The sequence below is a fragment of the Pseudorasbora parva genome, chromosome 14 (genome assembly GCF_024679245.1).
Source record: "Pseudorasbora parva isolate DD20220531a chromosome 14, ASM2467924v1, whole genome shotgun sequence".
NCBI lineage: Eukaryota > Metazoa > Chordata > Actinopteri > Cypriniformes > Gobionidae > Pseudorasbora > Pseudorasbora parva.
Genome location: NC_090185.1, coordinates 16346327 through 16368369, shown reverse-complemented (window position 1 = coordinate 16368369; position 22043 = coordinate 16346327). Strand labels below are relative to the sequence as shown.

Genomic DNA, 22043 nt, shown 5'->3' with positions numbered 1-22043 from the left:
TGTATAAGAATCAATGACTGAATGAATTTCAGCTTTTAGGAGCCAGTAGCATATAGATTAGCATCAAAGCTAATAGAAAGTACATGAACGTTTTTGGCATTCTTCAGTTAAGCTAATGGAAAGCCGTGGGTGATTTGCCCACCGTTGATGTAGTCTGCCCCTGTACGTGTGAGCTAGGCAGTAGATTTTGTGCTGATGGTTTTATTTGGACAGCGGCCCGCCATGTGCCCTCCCACTGCCACACATACTTAGCCTCAGTGTCTTGTTTGTCTCAGGCTGATGGTACAGAAAGTTCTACAGGAGCTTAAGCAGTATCACGGGTAAGTAAACAGTGTAAAGGAGTCTGTCGTGCCCTCCTACAAACTAACAGCATTAACAATGAGTGCCACTGGCCCACGTTTGGTTTGCAGGCCCAAAATAGAAAGCATTGTTTGTCACTCGCCTGTCTTGGACATGTTGTGTAAGTTTGCGTGTTTATGACGTGTTTTATCTGCTGTGTTTATCACTCGCTGTATTTTTAAACCTGGTGAGGCTTTTCCTAGTTGGGACGTCCATCTCAAAAACCTGCATGAGAAACCAAAGCGTGCTTTTAACAGGGTCATGAAACATTTGCATAGTCACTGACGCTTCTAACAGCAGGCTAGCTAGAGGCTGTGTTCGGAATGGAAAACTAGCATACTGCATACTGCGCAGTGCACACTTCTGTATACTATTTAAGCAAACTATATTTTTTTCTAAAAAGAGCATGAGAAACATTTTAAAAAGTATGTGTGCTACATTGTGTATACTGGCAGTTTGGGTAAAATAATAAGACAAGTAAGAGAATTTTAGGTTGAATTTTTAAGCTTGTTGCATTTGTGGGATGCAAAAAAAATGGTAGTGCATGCATGTTACAAACATGTTATATATAAAATATGGTTGTACAGACAAATAAGTCTGTACAAATAAATGCTGTAAAAAAGTACAAAAAAGTAATTTCAACTTAAATTACATTAAACTGACACATTTGTTAAATCTTGTATAACAAAAGCAAGTTGAAAATTGCTTAACTTATTTTGATAAGGTAAAGCAATGTAAAAACATATGTTGTCATAACACAAACATAAGTTGTCACCCAACCTTCCATGATCCAAAGTGTGGAAGATTGGGTGTGTTGTATTCTGTACAATTTGGCAAAGTTGTTGTTATGCAGATACTGCATGCTGCAAAAATAGTTGGACTAGTATGGTTGTATGCCATTCCGAACATATCCAGAGTATTCTTGTGGTAGTAAGCATGTTTGTTACCAATGGACTTCTTATACTGAATTCATTTCATCTTCATCTTGAATATCCTGTATTTTCCCTCAGAGCTAAACATTCAAACATAGAAAGAAAAGAGGGGATGGGGAATGTCACGTGGTACGAGTTTCTCTCCATTGAGTAAGTTTTGACCTTCTTGTGCTCTTATCTATCTATATAATTATCACACTCATTTGTATTACAAATACTCTTGTTCTTTTCTTTTTCTCTTTTGTTCTTTTTTAATTGGATTTGGTGTGTTTTTGTAGAAATGATGAGGAAGAGGGGGAAAGACCGGAGCGTCCGGAAAAAGGCACCAAAGTCAAGCGGACTCTGAGCTCATTGAGAAGCCGCGTGACTGGATCCTTCAACAAAGACAAAGTAATCAAACACACACTGACATCACTCATGCCCTGACTGTGTTTCTGCCGTGGGAAACAATCGTGTTCATTTCTGCAGAACTTTACTGCTAACTAACTTCTGTGTCCTTGCAACTTCCTCCTTTTCTTGAATGTACTGTAGAAAGACGTTAACTTGCTCATGCAGACTATGGGGAAGTTTTAACCTGTTCTTTAAACCAGACAATGTGCCAACTGTATATTATCTACTTATAAAGACAGGCAGTCTATCTGTCTGTCTGTCTATATATCTGTCTGTCTCTCTGTCTATGTCTGTCTGTCTATATATCTGTCTGTCTCTCTGTCTATGTCTGTCTGTCTATATATCTGTCTGTCTCTCTGTCTGTCTATATATCTGTCTGTCTACATATCTCTCTGTCTGTCTACATATCTGTATGTCTACATATCTGTCTGTCTGTCTGTCTGTCTGTCTGTCTGTCTGTATATCTGTCTGTCTATATATATTTCTGTCTGTCTGTCTGTCTGTCTAAATATCTGTCTGTCTGTCTGTCTATATATCTGTCTGTCTGTCTGTCTGTCTACATATCTGTCTGTCTACATGTCTGTCTGTCTGTCTGTCTGTCTGTCTGTCTGTCCATAAAGAAAAGGGCATTTGGTTATTTCTCTATTCACATACTTAAAAATATGTAGCTATAAATATGATATTTGTAGATATACTGTATATATAGATTTAGATAATTAAAGGTTATATTTATGTTGTGAAATATGACCTGGGGCCGTATTCACAAAACATTGTTAGGCCAAAAGTAGCTCCTAACTTGCCAATTTAGGAGAAACTCTTTTCTCCTAGGAGAAAATAGTAGGTGTGTCAGTCCAGAATTTTTGCTCTAAGAGTATTTCACTAAGCATTTTAGCACTTAAACTATTGAGGAAGTAGAGCCTTGGGTTCTGAACCGTTTCATCATAAATGCAATACATATTTTGATATTATATATTTATATATCAAATGATCAAATAGAGGAAAAATATAAGCGTATTTGAAATGCTTCCTGAAGCGATTCGAGGGCTCAGAGCTTGCAATTTAGCCCAAACCCAGAGTTCTGCCCCGTATCGCCGAGAGTGAAGAACGGGGTGACGGAGGGATGCAGAAAGCTGTGGAGGAACGAACGTTAGGTGAGCTCTCGACTATGTCAACCTCCTCTTGCGTTGATTGAATAGACCATTTGAACGTGCTCCTCCCGAACGTTGTTCATTTTCACTTGAATTCTGCATTCTCTCGAGATGAAGACATGTAAGAGGCTGAACATATACTAGTTTAATGAGTGACATTTGGTGAAATCTTTATTTGAATATGGCAGCATGATACCTCATTCTACATTATTCCTATATTTAAATCACTGACAGAGACCCCATCAGCCAATCACTGTGGTCATAGTTAGTAAGCCTGATAACATCATTCATAGCAACGAGGTCAACCCCACCTTAACTCTTAGCTTAAGACTTCTCTTTATTTTCTTAGTAAAAGGTGCTCTCAGCAGCTTTGTGAATCGGTTATAAGAGAAAACTCTTATCTAAGAACTTTTACTGCCGTTTAGAAGAACTTTTAGTGCTAAGATAAAATGTTTTGTGAATACGCCCCTGGACATGTTCTTTTGTGTGTGTGTGTTTTTGTAACTATCAGAAGATAACGCTCCACATTTCTTGATTTCTCTGTTTCAGGGTAAGACTCGAGAGAAAGAGAAAAGCAGAGAGAGAGAGAAGGACAAAGAAAAAGAGAAAGAGTTGAGAGAGCGTGAGAAAGTGCGACGTCGCAGTGTGAGCGGCCACCAGCTCGTGCCTGGCTCGTTTTCCAGCTGGGCCACATGTTCACTGTGCAGCAAGACCCTGCAGGGGAAGCATGGCCTGGAGTGTTTGAGTGAGTAACACGAACACACACCTGTGCACACGCGCATCTGCTCCGCTGCCCATGCGACACGCACGCACGCACACTGCTCTGCTCCCACCACAGTGCATGTCGCAGTAAAACCCAGACTTTCTTCTTTTAGTGAGGCTTTTGCATCTTTGCATCTTTTTAGTGGGTTTCCGTTAGATAATAAGGACTGATAAAGCATCTGCTTGACCTACTGACTCCTGTCACGTGATGAAGCGTTGCTTGTGCTTCGGCTGTTTTGCAACCAGATGTGTGCTGCGGAGAACTACAGGTTTGCATACAGACAAACAAGTTTGATATTATCTGTTTTTTTAGTGACTGAGGGAGTTTAAAGGAGGATGTTCTTAAAGGGACAGTACACACACACAATTAAAATGGTCATTATTTATTTACTCTCATGTTGTTCCAGACCCCTGTGTCTTTCTTTCTTCGTCTGGAATTGAAAAGGGTAAATATTCATATTATATTTGGATATTCAGGCCGCACCTTTTCTTACAAGGAAAGCAGATGGAGACTGGAGCTATCCAGCTCCAAAACTAGCATGCGTGTGTAATAAACATAGTCTAAATTACTGTATGCCAAGTGTATTGATGCCATATGATAAGTTAAGTAAGGAACAGATCTAGACGTAAGAACCTGGACTACTTTGCTGGTGTTTTTGTTGTTGTTTTGGAGCTTGATAGCTACAGTCTCCATTCATTGTCATTGTATGGAAAACAGCGGCGTGGATATTCTTCATAAATGCTCCAAAACAAGCATACATTTATAAAAAAATTACTATATCCCAAGTCTTTTTTGAAGTTATATGATAAGTTAATTGAGGAGCAGATACATTTTTAAGAAAATCAGACCATTGGAACTATTGGTGTTTTTGTTGTTGTTTTGGAGCTTGACAGCTGCAGTCCCCATTCACTATCATTGTATGGAAAATAGTAGCCGAGATATTCTTGGAGTATATTCAAATGATCATGCTCCCCCCTCTTATATCCCCCTGAGACGAGAGATTTATGCATTTTATTACTGAAAAAATTCCTCTCGTGACGCAAATTGATGATATTTGCGTCATCTTTGGAATGTTTGGCCAGAGGCTAAATACTACAGCCAGCAGAGGGAGCCATTTCCACGTTTTCAACTTGCGCGTGGGGATGGGAGATCACACTTACAGCGCAGCTCGCAGCTGCAGGCATTAATTTAAACGCATGCTAAGCAATGTAAGTGTTTTAACTTCTCAAATTAATTTCTATGAAAGTTAAGCTTCCAAAGGCATGAACTGAAAACGCGCCAGACTGAACTCGCGTTTTGAATGTATGCCGCGAATGTGGTCGCGATTACCTCAGCTGTCATCACGAGAGCTCATCAGCTCATTTATGACGTTAAATGTAATCTGACTCCTAATCTGAGTTAGTGCTGTGGGACTCACGCAGCAACTCATTCGTTATATTGAACACACGTTCATTATTTAATTGTACTTTCTGAACACAGTCACTGTAATCCAGTAGCGGTCGCTTTGGGAATGGCCTCAGAGGGCAGCAAAGCATTCTGGGAATTGTAGTCTTTCATCCCCATGAGACAAAAATACATTTTCTGTCTTTTCTCAGTCTAGAAAGCACCAAATTCAAAAATAATTTCACATTTCTAGTACATTAATGACCCAGTTTAAATACAGATTCAGCTTCCCAGCGCTGAAGTACCCCTTTAAGAAAGTTAGTTGCACAGGTTTGATATGACATGAGGGAGGTAAATAGTGTCATATTAAAATTATTTATGTAATCTGTCCCTTTATAAATCACTAAGTTGTAAGATGTCGGGCCTTAATTCAGCATTGTGTTTGTGTTTAATGTAGAGCACAAGTAAAGTTGTTTCAGTAAGTCCTAGAAGATGTTCATTTAGAAACTATGAGTTCATTTGTTGACTGTTTGTTTCCCTATTTTGGGAAAACTTATTTTGTATTCAGTGCTTTGTCAATGTTGGCAGAGTTCAAGACTTACAGAAAAGGAGAAACAAAAGTGACGCTGTGATTCATTTGTTTGTTACGGTCCATTACTTTGAATCAGGGGAAATCCCCTCATATTCTATCAAATAAGAATATTTAAAAAAAGGATGGCAATACATGTTTGGCTACAGAAACCCATATATTTATTAAAAATACTCATCTCTATATATATATATATATATATATATATATATATATATATATATATATATATATATATATATATATATATATATATATATATATATATATATATTAATTTCTTTACTGGCATCTCCTGGTCAGTGTGTTCATGTCCTAATAGTGACTCGTGTTTATATTCAGAGCACAAAAGCACAATCATTCAGTTCAAGCTGTAAATTTAAAGCCATTTGGTGGCGACTGGGAAATATTATGTATGACTCTGCATGGCACTGCTTATTAAACAAGTCATGCTGATGTATTTTCTCAGACTTAATGCTTCAGAGACCCTTTCTGTCCAATGTTCAGTTTATTTGAACCAGTCATGACCGTTCACCAGTGCAGCTGTATTACAGCAGACATAAAGTAACCAGTGTGACATGGAAATATTACACTACACGGCATCGTCTGCCATCATCTACAACAGACTTCTGATGGATTCGCAAATTATGGGTTTGCAAATAGATGGATTAATGAGATAAAATTATGGATAGCTTCATCTTGTAAGTATGAGAGATCAGGGCTAGTAACATTCCATGATTATTTGAAAATATAAAAGAAAAAAACTATATATTTTATTTTACTGCATATAATATATAAATATATAAATAAATATGTATATATATAAATATATAAATTGTTTTTTTAATATTGGTGAATGTATGATTAAATTGAAATATTATATATTTACACATTCAGTAATGGATATGGATATATATATATATATATATATATATATATATATATATATATATATATACATATATATATATATATATATATATATACATATATATATATATATATATATATATATATATATATATATATATATATATATATATATATATATATATATATATAAAATATCGTGTGTGTGTCAGTCATGGTTTGTTGGATGGATATAATATTTATTTTGAATATTATATAAATCTAAAATCACATAATCATACATATTTTTTACAATCTATTTTTTTGTAAAAATGTGAGGATTAATATATATAATATATATAATATATATTTCACATATTTGTATATATTTTTACATTATATATATATATATATATATATATATATATATATATATATATAGGCCTATATATACAATATTTTAGTTATGAATTAATTCTACAATATTTTAGTTATGAATGTGAAAACTATATATGTCGTTTTCATTATTATAACTAAAATATATATTGTAGAAATATTATATTATATTATATTATATTATATTATATTATATTATATTATATTATATTAATTATATTATATTATATTATATTATATTATATTATATTATATTATATTATATTAATTATATTATATTATATTATATTATATTATATTATATTATATTATATTATATTATATTATATTATATTATATTATATTATATTATATTATATTATATTATTCATCGACCCATAAACACATTCCACTCCATTCAGTGAAAATCGCGCCTGTCACTTTAAATGTGGGACTCAGCCTGTGGAATGCGCCTCCTGTCCCATAATGCTGCGCGGCGCAGTGCGGGGACAGTCAATCTACAGACAGCAGTCGCGATTGGCGCTGCTTTTTTTAGGTTGCCAAGTGATGTGTTGTGTGTTTATGTGTGGCTGTCATAGTAACCTGAGTGATGTTTGAAGTGATGCGATTGTAACGCGCGTGACGGCTTCATAAAAGGTGAGTTTGTTCAGTGCAACAGGTGTTTGCTAACTGAGCTAATAAACACAACGTTAGCAGCTAAAACAAGTGCAAACTCTTTACAAACGTCTGTTTTTCACTTCACGCAGGCGATGGTTCAGCTACAGGTGTCTCTTTTTTGAACTTTTGAAATGACAGTCGCGTTAAAACAGTGGAAAGTTTGTTCAGTGGCGGAGAGGTCAGCTGTCCGCTGGGTTTAGTTTCATTGGCTAGTCGAGCAGGTCAGTGTTGCGTAGGACTTCAGACGCTTGATTTCTCAGGCTTTTGTTCATACTCGTTCATTTGCCTGATCGCAATACATTGAGAGATCATTATTCAGCTTAAATATTTAACATGCTTACATTACAATATAAGACCCGGCTAATCAAAAATGACGTCAGGTTCCCACCAGAAAGAGTTACTGGGGTCTTCTGAGAGGTTGTTCAGTAGTTGCTAGGGTCTTCTGAATGGTCGTTCTGTGGTTGTTAGGGTCTTCTGAGAGATTGTTCTGTGGTTGTTAGGGTCTCCTGATAGATTGTTGTTAGGGTCTTCTGAGAGATTGTTCTGTGGTTGCTAGGGTCTTCTGAATGGTTCTTCTGTGGTTGTTAGGGTCTCCTGAGAGATGGTTCTGTGGTTGTTAGGGTCTTCTGAATGGTTCTTCTGGTCTCCTGAGAGATTGTTCTGTGGTTGTTAGGGTCTTCTGAATGGTTCTTCTGTGGTTGTTAGGGTCTCCTGAGAGATTGTTCTGTGGTTGCTAGGGTCTTCTGAATGGTTCTTCTGTGGTTGTTAGGGTCTCCTGAGAGCTTGTTCTGTGGTTGTTAGGGTCTTCTGAATGGTTCTACAAGTTATAAATGTAGATTACAACATTATTAAACTTTAATAAAAAAAAGTGTTTATGTAACGGTGTCTTTAATATTACACCCTTTATAATTAAGCCTTGGATTTTTTTTACTAGTCTTAGTTTGGATTAATCATTTATATTATATTGTTGTTATTTTTATTATTTTATCCTATGTTTTATTTATTTATTCAGAATTATCTTTTAGTATTTTAGTGGCTGATATGTATTTTATTAGCAAATGTTTCCCTATTCTTGACCGTTTAGTTCTTGTGGTTTTGCTTCTTGAGCTTTCTAAGCACTTTCAGTCAGTTTTTGGAGTAATGCTGATCTTTCGGTTCCTTCTGTCCTCATGTAGCCGGTCTTGGTCTGGTTTGTCTGTCGGTGTGATGTTTTTTTTTCTGCGGGGTCACATGTTGTTAATTGCGTTTGGCAGTATCCGCCCCGTGCTGGGATTCTCCCCCTCCGCATGCCTGACCTAAAGTCCACTAAACTTCCCCGGCCGGTCAGGTTCACCTCGGTTCTGTCACACGAGCTCGTTTTCTGTCTTTGTCAGAGCATGAGATAAATAACCACATGTCGCTCTTCTTAAAACACTGTCCACGTTCACATTCCAGCGAGCGGATCATGTGATGTGATAACAGGATTATGAATGATCCTCATGGAGTTCTAGTTCCTGTTCCGTTTTCAAGTCATTAGTTGCTGCTTGACATGGACTGAATGTGCTTTGAATGAAACCTTCTTAATGTCGATCATTGACAGAAGTCATTTAATGCTTTTAAACAGATTTGCAAAATTAAGCAGCTAAAATTAATGTGATATTGGAATTCTGCCTCTTGCATCAATTATCAATTATTGTCTGGATCAATTATTTGAGCATATTTAAATGTGATCTGCTAAGTTGTTTTATTTCTTATGAGGAAATTAAATAATAAAAACTTTATTTTATTTTATTATTTTTAGATAATTATTAAAGACTAAAGATCAACTGATATTACTTATTATTAACGTATTTTTCAGCAATTGTTACTTAATAAAAAGTTCATTTTGTATCTTAAAAGAGTAAATGATTAATATTAATAAAGAGTCAATGCTGAAGTATTAATTGTTAGTTCATATTATTATTATTATTATTTTTATTGTGTTATTACTATTATATACTATTATTATGATGTTCATAATTTTTATGTATCCAATTACTAATATGCAGAAAAGAGCTTTTTTTTGCCATGTTATACGTCTGAGCAGAACAGATTTTATTTACTTCCATTTTAGCTTTTTGACTCAATAACTGAATATGCTCCTACAATAAAGATGTATGCATTCTGAATATTTTAATATAATAATAAATATTATTGTTGTTATTATTATCCATGCCATTACACTTAAGCCAAATTGTTTTCGCGTTTATTTCCATCTTTGTTTTGAGCTGTTTCATTGTTGGGCTACATATGTCACAAATGTATGAAAGATTGATGATTGTTATTCGTTGTTAAGTTATTGTCCAATTAATAACTTAACAACAAATAACTTGTTTTTAGATGGTTGCAGGACATTTTGAGAGCATTGTGTTGGCCAAAAAATGCTTTTATGAATGTGTGCGGAAAGCTCAGTGTTCACAGTCACACAGTAGCATAATATACATTTGTGTTTGTGTGAATTATACCTTATAAATAGGCCTACTACAGCAAGTTGAGCCATAGATAAAACAACTCTATATCGCAAATCAATCATATCAATCCTTTCCATCAATGATGCATATCGTCATATTTTTATATCACAATATATCGTTACACCCCTACTGCCATGTCAGAGCTCGACATTAATGCTTGTTCGGGACAAGTGAAAGAGAATTTTACTTGCCCGATGGGCAAGAGCCTGATTAAAACAAAAAATAACTAGTGAGTCATGGGCCTGTCACGATAACAAATTTTGCTGGACGATAAATTGGCCAAGAAATTATTGCGATAAACAATAATATTGTCGTTCTGAAACCATTTTCATCTAAAATGATGATAATGGCATAAAAATGCAGGTACACCATTTCAAAGATCAATAAACTATAATTTCAAAAGACTATTTAACACTAAAAATGGAAAACATTTTAAATAACCACAATACATGAACAAAATAACCAAAAACAATAAAAGCATGGACTCAGTCTGTTTAAAAAAATTCACTTAAATAAGTACCTAAAACAATAAATAAAATTGATGAAAACTGCAATGGATTATTGTGTTTTTGGTGCATATTAGGGTTCACAAAACCCACGGTTCGGTTCGGTATCACGGTTTTAGGCTCACGGTTTTCCGTTCTGTATGGTCTTGTTGTTTTTTTTATTTTAATCCAGAAATGTACTTCAGCATATAATATATTATTTATCCACAATTTAGGATACAGTATTAAACATTTTTTTTATATCTTAGCCTAATCATGCACAAACTGAACTTGACCATCTCTGAGGAAAGTGATATTTTGATACAGCAAGAGAGAAGACATTGATGACATGCTTTTCATTTATTTGGCAAAAAAAGGAGAGTGTGTATTCTGTATTGCTATCTCTACAGGAACTCATGTGCCTTTTTAGCACACAAAGATTGAACTGAAGAATTACTTTCATTTATCAAGCTTCAGTGTAGCTTTAAGCCTCGTTTATACACGACGCTCGAGCGCGTGGGTGCGCGCGGCAAAAATGACGTCGACGTGGAGTGCGCGAGACCCCAATTCGCTTGCCGTTGTGCACGTCAAATTTCGTAACTTTGCGTGTGGCTCCGCAACAGAAGAGCCATGAGTTCCAGACGAATCTGCTGGCCGAGAATGAATGCAAAAAAATGCAATTATCGCGGCAGGAAAAATTATCGAGCTAATTTTTTTTATCGTGCAATTAATTGATTTATCGACTATCGTCACCACGAATAATATAATTATATTATATTATAATATTATATATATATATATTTATATATATATGAACGTCAACAAAATGCAAGAATGATTGTGCATTAATTTAGTGTAAGTGGATGATAATATATAATGAACTGATGATAACAAGGTCGCGCTGTTGGTGCTCGTGCAGCCTCTCGAGGAGAAATTACAACACTAGAGCGTTTAAGCTGTTTCCTGAATACCATCATGACTAAAAATGACACTGCTTTCATATGACAGCTCCATAAACAATTAATTAACATTCAGTTACATTCACTTAACGTCACTTACATTTTAGATGCAATATTGAGTGTTTTGTTTTATTTTACCTGAGAAATTTTAGTCGTTCATTTGCAGAACCGTAAAGTGTTCCTGTACGATTCAGCGTTTTGAATGATTCGTTTGAATGAACGACTCAATGACTCACTCATTAAGACGGCCACCTGCTGCCACCTACTGGAGGTTTAGTTTCATGTTAACATTTCTTTCCAACATTTCTTTTTTGTCTATTCAAAACTACAAATCTCTAAACATTATTTAACGCAGTTGATATTTTTCAGTGTAAATTATTTAATTTGATAGGTAACAGCCCTTATAGTGTCTTATTTTATTTAATGTATATATCAAACTTAACCATATTAAATTAAACCTGAAGCATAGTCTATATTTAATAAGATTAGGGAGAAATGCCCTTTATAAAAGATAAAAATATCACAAATATGTAGATTTAAATATGACAAAGCTGATTGAACATTGGAAAGAATATTGCATCATAATACATTATATTTACAACACATACACACAAAAATTAAATAAAAATCAACAAATTAATGAATGGACTGCCTTTATATAGCGCTTTCAACAGACCCTACGGCCATCCAAAGCGCTTTACATATTGCCTCACATTCACCCATTCATACACTCATTCATACACCGACGGTGAACGATTTACATGATGAACATGCTTAATGTCAAGCCCTGTATGTGATGCATTTCACGCAGACTTGATTTGGGTGTGTACAGCGGTCATGTACATATGGCCACCAACACAAGTGAAAATGCTAGTAACTTTGGAAAACCATTAGCTACAGTCAGAGTGGCTGGTGAGCAAAAAGTTAATATAAAGCCGTAGTTATATTCTATAATACTATGATATGTTGATCAGTTAAAGTTGATCAGATGTCCGTGTTTCCTGCTGTAATCTGCTCTGGAGGTCCTGTGGTGGACGCATTGATCAGGCTCTCAGTCTGTTGTGTTTCTATTTAGGTTAAATGGATGGAATCAGTCAGTTTGTGGAGTGAAAAGTGGAAAATGCCCTGCAGGGATATGACAGAGAACTTCTGAATGGATAATGATGAGCACTTCTGAAAGCTCTTTACCCCCGATAAACCTGTGTTTGCTGGCGTTGTCAGGTGTTTTTGTAGCAAAAACCAATGTTAGGGAGAAAAAGTTTCATATCTGATAATTGCCGTTCTTTCAAAATGAAAGCAGTATTGCGAAACATTAAGGTCTCGTATTACAATCTGCCCCAGTTCTTCGAATCCTCCCTTTCATGTGTAATTTCAGTTCACGGGACAGCCTGTGTGTTGGTTCTGATAAGGACAGTGCTAACCTTTTTCTCTCTCTACCACCGTCTCTGTTTGGACCGACAGACTGTGCTGTGAACGTCCACAAGAGCTGCAAGAACCTGCTGCCCGAGTGTAGCAGTAAAAGCAAGGTAGGAGTCACTCACGTTTGTGCATTCACTTGAAATATTAAAATTAACTTCACTCTGTATTAGTTTAAATCAAATTAAGTTTCTTAAAGATAATAAAAGGGTTTATCTTTGGTCAAAGGTGTGGCAGGTTCTGTCCTCGGTGTAAATGATAAACTAGCCGGTCACTGTGTGTTTGTAAGAACCTGTGGTTTTTTTACAGACAAAAGAATCGGTGCAAAAGTCATCAAACGCAGCTCAGTCGCATGCTCAAGGTAAGCACATCTGCAGAAGAATTACCATGTTTTTTGCATTATATTTGATGATCGATGTTAAGATGATGTGTTTGGATCACATAGCTCAACCAATGCTGACACTGCTGGTGAAACATTTTACATTAAAATGCATGTTTATAAAATATATAATTATGTTGCCCATAGTTAAACTACAGCCAAACTACCTTAAAGTTAAGTTAGCGACAATGCAAGGTGAAAGTCTTGGGGTCAGTATTGATGAAAACATTTATTCAAATCATAGATACAATTTTTCTGTCACAAAGACAAGAAATTGACACTAAATATCAATAAATCAGTGACAGTGATAATTTGAAGAAAAAAAATATTTTGAAAATGATTAGTACATGTATCTGTTAAGAAATTACATTTTTTGCTAATGAAGTGTCACAAAGACATTGTGATTGTGGACTGAATTGTTTTTGAATCAGTGAATCATTTTTGAATTGGTTCAAAATGAATTATTCACTAAATTGATCCTTTATATGTGAGAGAGTGAACATTTAAATGTTGAATGTGTTTGCACGTTGTGTTATTTTAGTATTTTATATATTGTTATATATTTGATATTATATTTTTTATTTTGTGTGTGTGTGTGTGTTTTTTAAAAATGTTTTTAAAACATTTTTTATTTGTTTTTGGTGTTTATTGAACATTTATTTGTTTCTGTTTTTAAAATATTTCTATTTAGATTTAATTTATTTTTAGTCATTTAAGTACTTAACTTTATTTTATTCCAGTTCAATTTCTTAAAATTTCCTAATAGAAAAAATCTGTAGTTTTAGTTAATAACGCTGGCATGCAATAGAATTTTAAAATAATATATATAGTAATGTACTATATCTCATTATTTGCTGCAAGAAGTGTCAGGTTAATAAGCGTCAGTGCTTTAGCTCAAAGAGCTTTTTCACTTGTAATCTGCTTGGTTTAGTTGACTCGTGCAGCTGCAGGAGCTTGTTTTGCTGTGTGTGATGGTGTGTTTAATGGACACTCGGGTGGCAAATGCTGAACGAGTCCCCTGATAGCAAATTAAGGTCATCTGGCTGTTGTTTCCTGCATTTGCCATCGCCAGATAAGCACTTAAGAGGTTAATCAGGGTTCCACAATTAATTACCCCACAAGAAGCTTGATCTTGTAAATGAAATCTGATCAAGATTTGCACGGTTTTGGGCAGTTGCAGTGCAGAATGCTGCATTGCACATGCTAATAAACAGATATTAGTTATCATTAATCCTGGAAGCTGATTGGTTAACACAACGCATTCAAGCAGTTGTAGAAATCAAACTTGATCAAGCTGATTGAAAAAGCAAGTAGATCTAGTAGAATAACATTTCAGGTGCGTTGTTGGTGGCTTCTTCCTGCCTAGCCTTTCTTGACCTCTTGTTTTGTAAGATTTTGTTATGAAATCAAACTGATGACCCGTCTGTAGACAGAAGATGTGCGGTTATTACTCCTGAGCTCTGGACATCTTGTTAAACACCCCCCACTGTGACCTCGGCCGAGGTGATAATTGCTTTAAGAAGTGCGGATGAAGCCTGTAATGCTTCACTCCCCAGCGGAAAACATCTGGAAATGTCCTGCTTCACCCAGAGACTTCTGGAAGCGCATCATCTTGTTAATGCAGCTGAAAATTGGTGGTTTTGCCACATTTATATCTGCATTGTTAATCTGTCTGATGAGATTGTCAGAAAAGTCAAGTCACCTTCATTTATAGCACTTTTTAAAATATAGATAATTTCAAAAGCAGCTTTACTGTAATGATAGGAAATTAATGGAAGAAAGCTTGTGTTGGCTGTACAGCTAAAGTAAGGTTTTGATTGACTCATTTCCGTTGTAAATAATCATTGGTTATTTACTGTTGGGCCACTTACGACACCATTTTCAACCAAAATAGAAAACTCTCAATGCGTTCCGTCCACTCATCCGCACGGCAACAGCACCCGGCAGATGGAGAACCCAAACCCCGAAACAACATGTTTTGAAATAGTCTTGAAACGATATCGTTATCTTCATGTAAAAAACAAAACAAAAAAACAACACAAATCTGTGAGAGCGATGACCGCATGCATGAGCTTTGTGTGTTTAGTCTATAGGCCAACACAAAGAATATTCATTTTTTGAATTAGGTAGATGTGGTTATTCTTGAATTTTGAGATCAATACATACACTGTAAAACAATTTGTTGGTTTAACTTAAAAAAGTATGTAACCTGGTTGCCTTAATTTTGAGTTTATTGTAATTAAAAATGTAAGTTGATACAATAAAGGAAATTTGTTTAATAAACAGAAACGCAAAAATGTAATGTTTATCTGAACCACATAAAAAATTTGATAAATCATAAAAATATCACAATTTGGCCAAATTTGGCTAATTTGGTAGTTTCACTGCGTCATCACTAATAAAAACACACAATTACCCGATATGCTTACACAGTCTTTTAATAATATTTGAATAAAGGTTGTGAATTCTCAAAAATGTTCATTGTATTAACTCAAAATTTAGTGTTCATTGAAATAAAAAATATAAGGCAACCACCAGGTGACTGGTGATTATTTTATTTTTTTACAGTATAGTTGTTCTGTTTTTAATAAAGAAATAAATAAAACAAATTTAATTCGCATTTTAATAAAGTTAAACTGCATGGGCTAAGAAAGATACAATTAATAGAATTTTCTGTAAATACGTAAATATAAATTAACACATTTCCATAATTTTATTTTTGCTTTATTTAATAAAAAAATCGAATTAATGTATATTGTATGGTCATTTACTAATGAATGGGATAGTAAAGAGATATATTGATAAAAATGAAAGCATCAGATAAGAATATATTAATATTATTATTATTATTTAATATGCAGCATTTGTTTACCATTGTATATTTTGTTTATTTTTGTCTTTAATTTGCAACATGGGTTCAATTTTATTTAATATTAATGAATGATATAAAAATGTAATTGATTATTAATAAGTGTGTGTGTGTGTGTGTGTGTGTGTGTGTGTGTGTGTGTGTGTACTCATGTATGTATGTATGTATGTGTATATATATATATAATATTTATATATATACACACACATATACATGCATACAGTATATATACATTTTTAGACACACACACACACACACACACACACACACACACACACACACACACACACACACACACACACACACACACACAATATTATGTAATTCAATGAGCCCATGTAAAAAATATACAGACATATACAATAATTGTAGTAATTTTCTTTATAAATAAAAACGTTCAATGAGATTATTATTATTATTATTATTATTATTATTATTATTATTATTATTATTATTATTATGTATTAGCTGTCAGGTTCTCCCTGGAGATGATAATGGAGCTTGATGGTTACTTGTTCACACTAATCTGATTGTGAGACTCTCATCCTCGGTCTCAACAGGAGAGAATGGGAGTGAGGCGAGGAGTGAAGGCGCATGCGTGATTTCTAGAACCCACTCTCCACTTTATAAGGCCAACCGTCCTCTCAGTCAGTGCTTTCTGATTCATAGTGTAGAGTCAGACATCATGGCGCTGGCTTCACCCAGAGTCCGTGCTTCTCAGAGAAAGAGCGTTACTCGTGTCCCGGCGTCCTGGGGTCTGTCCCGCAGGCTCGGGGTTCGAGTCCTCCTCCATCGAGACTTCCTCACCTGCCGTTTTCTTGACTCCATGCCTCGCTCGTTTTTGAGGCGCTTCTACCGCACTGACCCATCTCGTTTCCCTGCAGCTCCACGGGACCCCTGCTCTGCCCTGACTCCCGTCAATGGCTCGTCCCGGACGTCACGTAGTGCTTCAGGTATGACCGTTCCGCCCAAAGGACACAGCGCCCAACCTGCCGCCTCCAGCAACTCTACAGTCAGCCAAAACAACAACAGCGGGTGAGTCTTGTGTGACTTCAGCCATTCCAGGTGTTTTATATGACATTAGTAGAAAAGCACAAACTGGCTCGTTTGCACAAAATACTGTAACATTTATTACACATTTCTTTGCTTTAGTGATAAATAGTACTGTTCAGATTCATGTCGAATTTCGGTGTAATAGAAGCGTGAGGCTTATGTATCAATGCAAATGAAGTATGTTTGTTCATAATTACTGCAGCGTTTGCATAGTCATGTTCTTTGGCAGCTCTATCACAGGAGAGATGGACGAGGTTGACGCATTCAGGCTGAGGCGCCCCGCTGACGACACTGTCTCTCTCGCCTCCACGGCACCCGAATCTCTCATCGTTGAAGGTGAGGGTTGTTTTTAAAAGCGAGAACGCCCTGAACGTGAGATAAGGTTTTGTGTGTGTGTGTGTGTGTGTGTGTGTGTGTGTGTGTGTGTGTGTGTGTGTGTGTGTGTGTGTGTGTGTGTGTGTGTGTGTGTGTGTGTGTGTGTGTGTGTGTGTGTGTGATTTATGTCATGGTTTTGTAAATTATTGAGCAACACTTTGTAATGTTGATCTGTTTGTGTGCAGATACGTATTACACCTCAGTGCGAGGGGAGCTGGAAGCCATCGCGCAGGACTTCGAGGTGGAGTCCTGGAGTCTGGCTGTGGATCAGCACTTCTTAAAGAAATATTCGAAGGAAATGATGAAGAGACAGGATGTTATATATGGTTAGTGTTGTTTGCCTACCCACACTGCTCTGCGGACCACATTTTTACCTCTGTAAGTTGTTTCCAGATCTTCTCTAAAGCTCTTCCTGTCTCCTCCAGAGCTCATCCAGACGGAGATTCACCACGTGCGGACGCTCAAGATCATGCTCCGCGTGTATGCCCGAGAGCTGCGGGAGACGCTACAGCTGGACGACAGGAAGCTGGACTGTCTGTTTCCCCAGTTGGACAGCCTGCTGGAGCTGCACAACCACTTCCTGTCACGCCTCAGGGAGCGTCGGGCAGAGTCCCTGCAGCCTGGCAGCGAGCACAACTATGCCATCCATAAACTCTCAGATATCCTTATATCCCAGGTACATGCCATTATATAGTGCCATACTTCTTGCTTCAAACCTTTTGCCCTGTATTTCCTACTTTATTATTTCTGTTGTCACCTTTTTTGCCCTATTCTTTCTGCTTCACATGTCCTCTGTTTTGCTTCCTGCTTCACACATCCTTGCTTATCACACTTTTGCCCAATGCTTCCAGCTGATGTCATGCGTCCTGCTTCACACTTCCTGGCCTACATTTTCTGCTTTATACTCTCTGTCATCACCCTTTTACCTCAAACTTCACTCTTTACATTTCCTGTCTTTTTGTTTCCTGTTTTAAACTTCCTGTTGTCACACTTTCCCCCCCAAACTTCCTGGCCTACATTTCCTACACTTCTTGCTTCAAAAATCCCCATAGTTCCTGCTGTTGTAAAGCTCAACATTTCACATTAACTTTCGCTTCCAGCTTTACACACCTTCTGCCCTACATTTCCAGCTTCCTATTTCCTGTCCTTCAGTTCCTGCTTCACATTTCCTACTATACATTTCCTGCTTAATTTTTTTACATTTCCTACCCTACTCTTTCTTGCTGAAACATCCTGTTGTTGTTCAACATACACTTCCTGCGGTTGCCATGCTTCCCGATTTCCACCCCACCCTACATATCCTCCTCCTTACTTCCTATTGTCACACTTTTGTGCTTCACATTTCCTGCCGTACACTTTATGCCTCAAACATCCTGTTTTATATCCTGCTTCATATACTGTTGTCACACTTTTGTGCTTTTGCTTCCTCCTTCAGACATTCTCTTGTCGCCTTTCCTGCTTTACATTTCCTGCTTTACACATGTTGTTTTCACACTTCCTTCCCTATACGGCTGGCTTCACATTTCCTGCCCTACACTTTCTGCTTCACACATGCTGTTGTCACAAATGTGAAAGCAGGAAGTGTGATAGCAGGAGGTGTAAAGAATAAAATATTGGGAAGGAAGTGTAAAGCAGGAAGTGTGACAAACAACTTGTGTGTTTGTGTGTATCTGGTTTTAGTTTTCCGGAGAGCTTGGTGAGCGAATGAAGGAAAGTTATGGGGATTTCTGCAGTCGGCACACCGAAGCTGTCAACTACTACAAAGAGCAGCTGCAGAGCAACAAGAAGTTCCAGAACCTAATGAGAGTATGTTGAGATCTTATACGTCTCCATGCTAGGTTGTCCTCAGCACTGGTTTGAATCATTTTCTCACCTTATTGTGTTTCAGAAAATAAGTCACCTGTCAATAGTACGGCGCTTAGGCGTTCCTGAGTGCATCTTGCTGGTGACACAGCGAATCACCAAGTATCCTGTTCTGGTGGAGCGCATCCTGCAGAACACTGAAGGTTGGTGTTTATGGTGCCGTTAAACTATTCAGGTTTTATGAATATGCAAGGTTACAAACGCTTTCTTCTCACTCCAGCCGGGACAGAGGAACATGAAGGACTAGCACAAGCTCTCGGTGTAATCAAAGACACCATTGTTCAGGTGGACGCCCATGTCAATCTCTACGAGAAGGAAGCACGGCTAAGGGAAATCGCCTCCAAGATGGAGCCCAAGTCCCTTGGAAAAATCAAAGATGGACGTGTCTTTCGTAAGGAGGACCTCTCTCAGGGCCGACGCAAGCTCTTGTACGAGGGCATGGTAAACTGGAAAGCCGCATCTGGTCGCCTCAAAGGTATTAAGAGAACGACAGTTTGCATGCATAAGTAGGGACACTGGTGATGGTAAAAGAAAATGGGAGGAAAATGCTTTTGTATTCTCTTGCAATAGAAATATATAGCAAAGTTTCTCTGGGGAATTCAATACTTTTTGAGAAAATGGAAATGTTTTCAAAGCAAATGTAGAGTTTCTTGGAGGGGGAACGCAATACTTTTCAGAGAGAATGCGAATAGTGAAATATTGTTTTTTCTTCTCACCTCAAATATTTTTCCACCACCATGTCCCATTAGCGGTTCCATATAAGTCTATAAGTCTGCTTGGTTCACAGTTGACATTTGATATTCTTCTTTGCTTCCGTTGCAGATATTCTAGCTGTGCTTCTTAACGATGTTCTTGTCTTGTTGCAAGAAAAGGATCAGCGATACGTGTTCTCAACCGTGGTGAGTACGGGGCACTTTGTTTTTGGTTCATACAGGATGAGAAATGATCTCGATGCACTCACCTGTGTTGTTTTTCTGCTAGGACAACAAACCATCCGTCATTTCACTGCAGAAGTTGATTGTGCGAGAGGTCGCTCATGAGGAGCGGGCAATGTTCCTCATCTGCGCCTCCTCCAACGAACCCGAGATGTACGAAATCCACACAGCCTCGAAAGAAGACCGCAACGCGTGGATCACCCACATCCGTCAGGCAGTGGAGAGGTCTGTGTCCGTCTATCACCACATCAGTGTCTGTTTTTACTTCTATCGGCTTTATTTTTTTAACCTCTGTTATTCTCCATCAGCTGTCCACATACAGAAGAGAGATTGTTTAGTGAGGAAGAGGAGGCCAGAGTCACCCGGTTCAGAGAGTTTCACGGTAAATTCCACGTTACATGTTTGTTTCATATATCATGACATTTATTTCATTTTTCTGCTCATTTTGATGATGTGTGATGTCTTTTTATGAGCTTTTGAAGGATATTTTGTCACTAGAGGGCGCACTTGTGTTGCTAATCCCATGTCTCTTTTTGTCAATAATTAGAGTATTATAAGTATATTTAAAATAAAAAATACTATCTAGTATTTCACCCCTTGAACATATTGTACTCGGTCTACGTCTCATTTTCTGTAGATCGCCTGACCTTGAAGGACGCTCAGATCATCCAGAGCCTCACAGAGAAGCTGCAGTTGTTTTCAGAGCTGGCTGAGTCTGTGGTCGGTCTAGAAGACACCAGCTCTCGCTCCCGTCTGCTGCTGCGGGGCGACGCCTCCGACCTCCAGCAGGGGGAGCACCTGCTCAAGGGAGCCATTACTGAAGGTAACACATCTGAGCAGCTCACACAGGGTCAGAGCCTGCAGAATAACAACTCAATCAGTTATTACAGTTATGTCTTTTTATTTATTAATAAAAAATGCAATCTTGCATCTAGTAGGAAGTTTTTTTTTTTTTAAGCGCTAAATGTAGTTAGTGAAGTGTGTATCTGTGCTTCTCTAGTGGAGAACCTTCAGAACCTCTTGGCGTCTGGAGCTCAGGAAACATCTCCTCAGACTGAGGGGAACCAGAGTCCGTCCTTGAGTTTGCTGCCACGAAGGGCAGACACCTTCGGCGGATACGACAGCATTGCCACAATACTGCCTAAGAGTAAGAGCCATTACATACGATTAGACCGTGATTACACGTGTTCCATTAATGGGGATTAACTTAAGACTCATTGTTGTTAGACATTCATTCATTGTGAATTTGAAAGGCTTTGCATCCCAATTCGCATAGTATCTGTGCAATACAGTAGGCAAGATATGTCTCTCATAATATGTTGAAAACAGTGCTTCAGATGTTCCTGAACACTCTTCAAATATGCGTGCATACAATCTTTTGAGGCCTATTTACCCACAATCACCTTTTTCAAGGATATGTTTTTGGTGTTTGTGCATTTGTGTAATGCTCCTCCCTGACGTAAGTTTGTAAATCAGTGTTTCTGTGTTGAATCAGACGGCAGTATTAAGAAGAAGGTTCCCGGAGCGTCCGGCAGGTCCAGGGACAGGAGTCAGAGGGCCAGCTCGGATCCGCTGCTCAAAGAGGTCTTCATGTGTCAGGACCAGGATGAGCCGGTGAGAGAACGCACATGCAGCCGTTTGCCCATCACACGACTGGAACATGTCTGTGTTTACTAAACGCGGAGAGTGACATCAGATGATTTGGGCAAGACTTTTGACGGTTTTAAACTGTCATACCTGTCAAGATATCAATATATAACTGTCAGGCTATAGA

General features: G+C 37.2%; 1 protein-coding gene across 3 annotated transcripts in view; it reads left to right on the top strand.

Annotated features, from left to right (window-relative positions):
* The window catches only part of LOC137040213 (rho guanine nucleotide exchange factor 18-like), a 42318-nt gene that overhangs the window by 8267 nt on the left and 12008 nt on the right, over positions 1-22043 (top strand). For 2 of the 3 annotated variants that reach the window (XM_067415666.1, XM_067415664.1), the window contains exons 7-25: positions 276-320; positions 1350-1421; positions 1550-1661; positions 3359-3554; positions 12841-12905; positions 13105-13156; positions 16928-17078; positions 17326-17432; positions 17657-17797; positions 17897-18147; positions 19152-19277; positions 19360-19477; positions 19555-19809; positions 20157-20233; positions 20316-20494; positions 20578-20651; positions 20907-21092; positions 21270-21416; positions 21765-21883. In XM_067415666.1, the coding sequence (XP_067271767.1) occupies positions 276-320; positions 1350-1421; positions 1550-1661; positions 3359-3554; positions 12841-12905; positions 13105-13156; positions 16928-17078; positions 17326-17432; positions 17657-17797; positions 17897-18147; positions 19152-19277; positions 19360-19477; positions 19555-19809; positions 20157-20233; positions 20316-20494; positions 20578-20651; positions 20907-21092; positions 21270-21416; positions 21765-21883 (2473 nt within the window). The remainder of the gene's footprint in view (positions 1-275; positions 321-1349; positions 1422-1549; positions 1662-3358; positions 3555-12840; positions 12906-13104; positions 13157-16927; positions 17079-17325; positions 17433-17656; positions 17798-17896; positions 18148-19151; positions 19278-19359; positions 19478-19554; positions 19810-20156; positions 20234-20315; positions 20495-20577; positions 20652-20906; positions 21093-21269; positions 21417-21764; positions 21884-22043) is intronic. The other variant, XM_067415665.1, reaches the window with a different exon arrangement.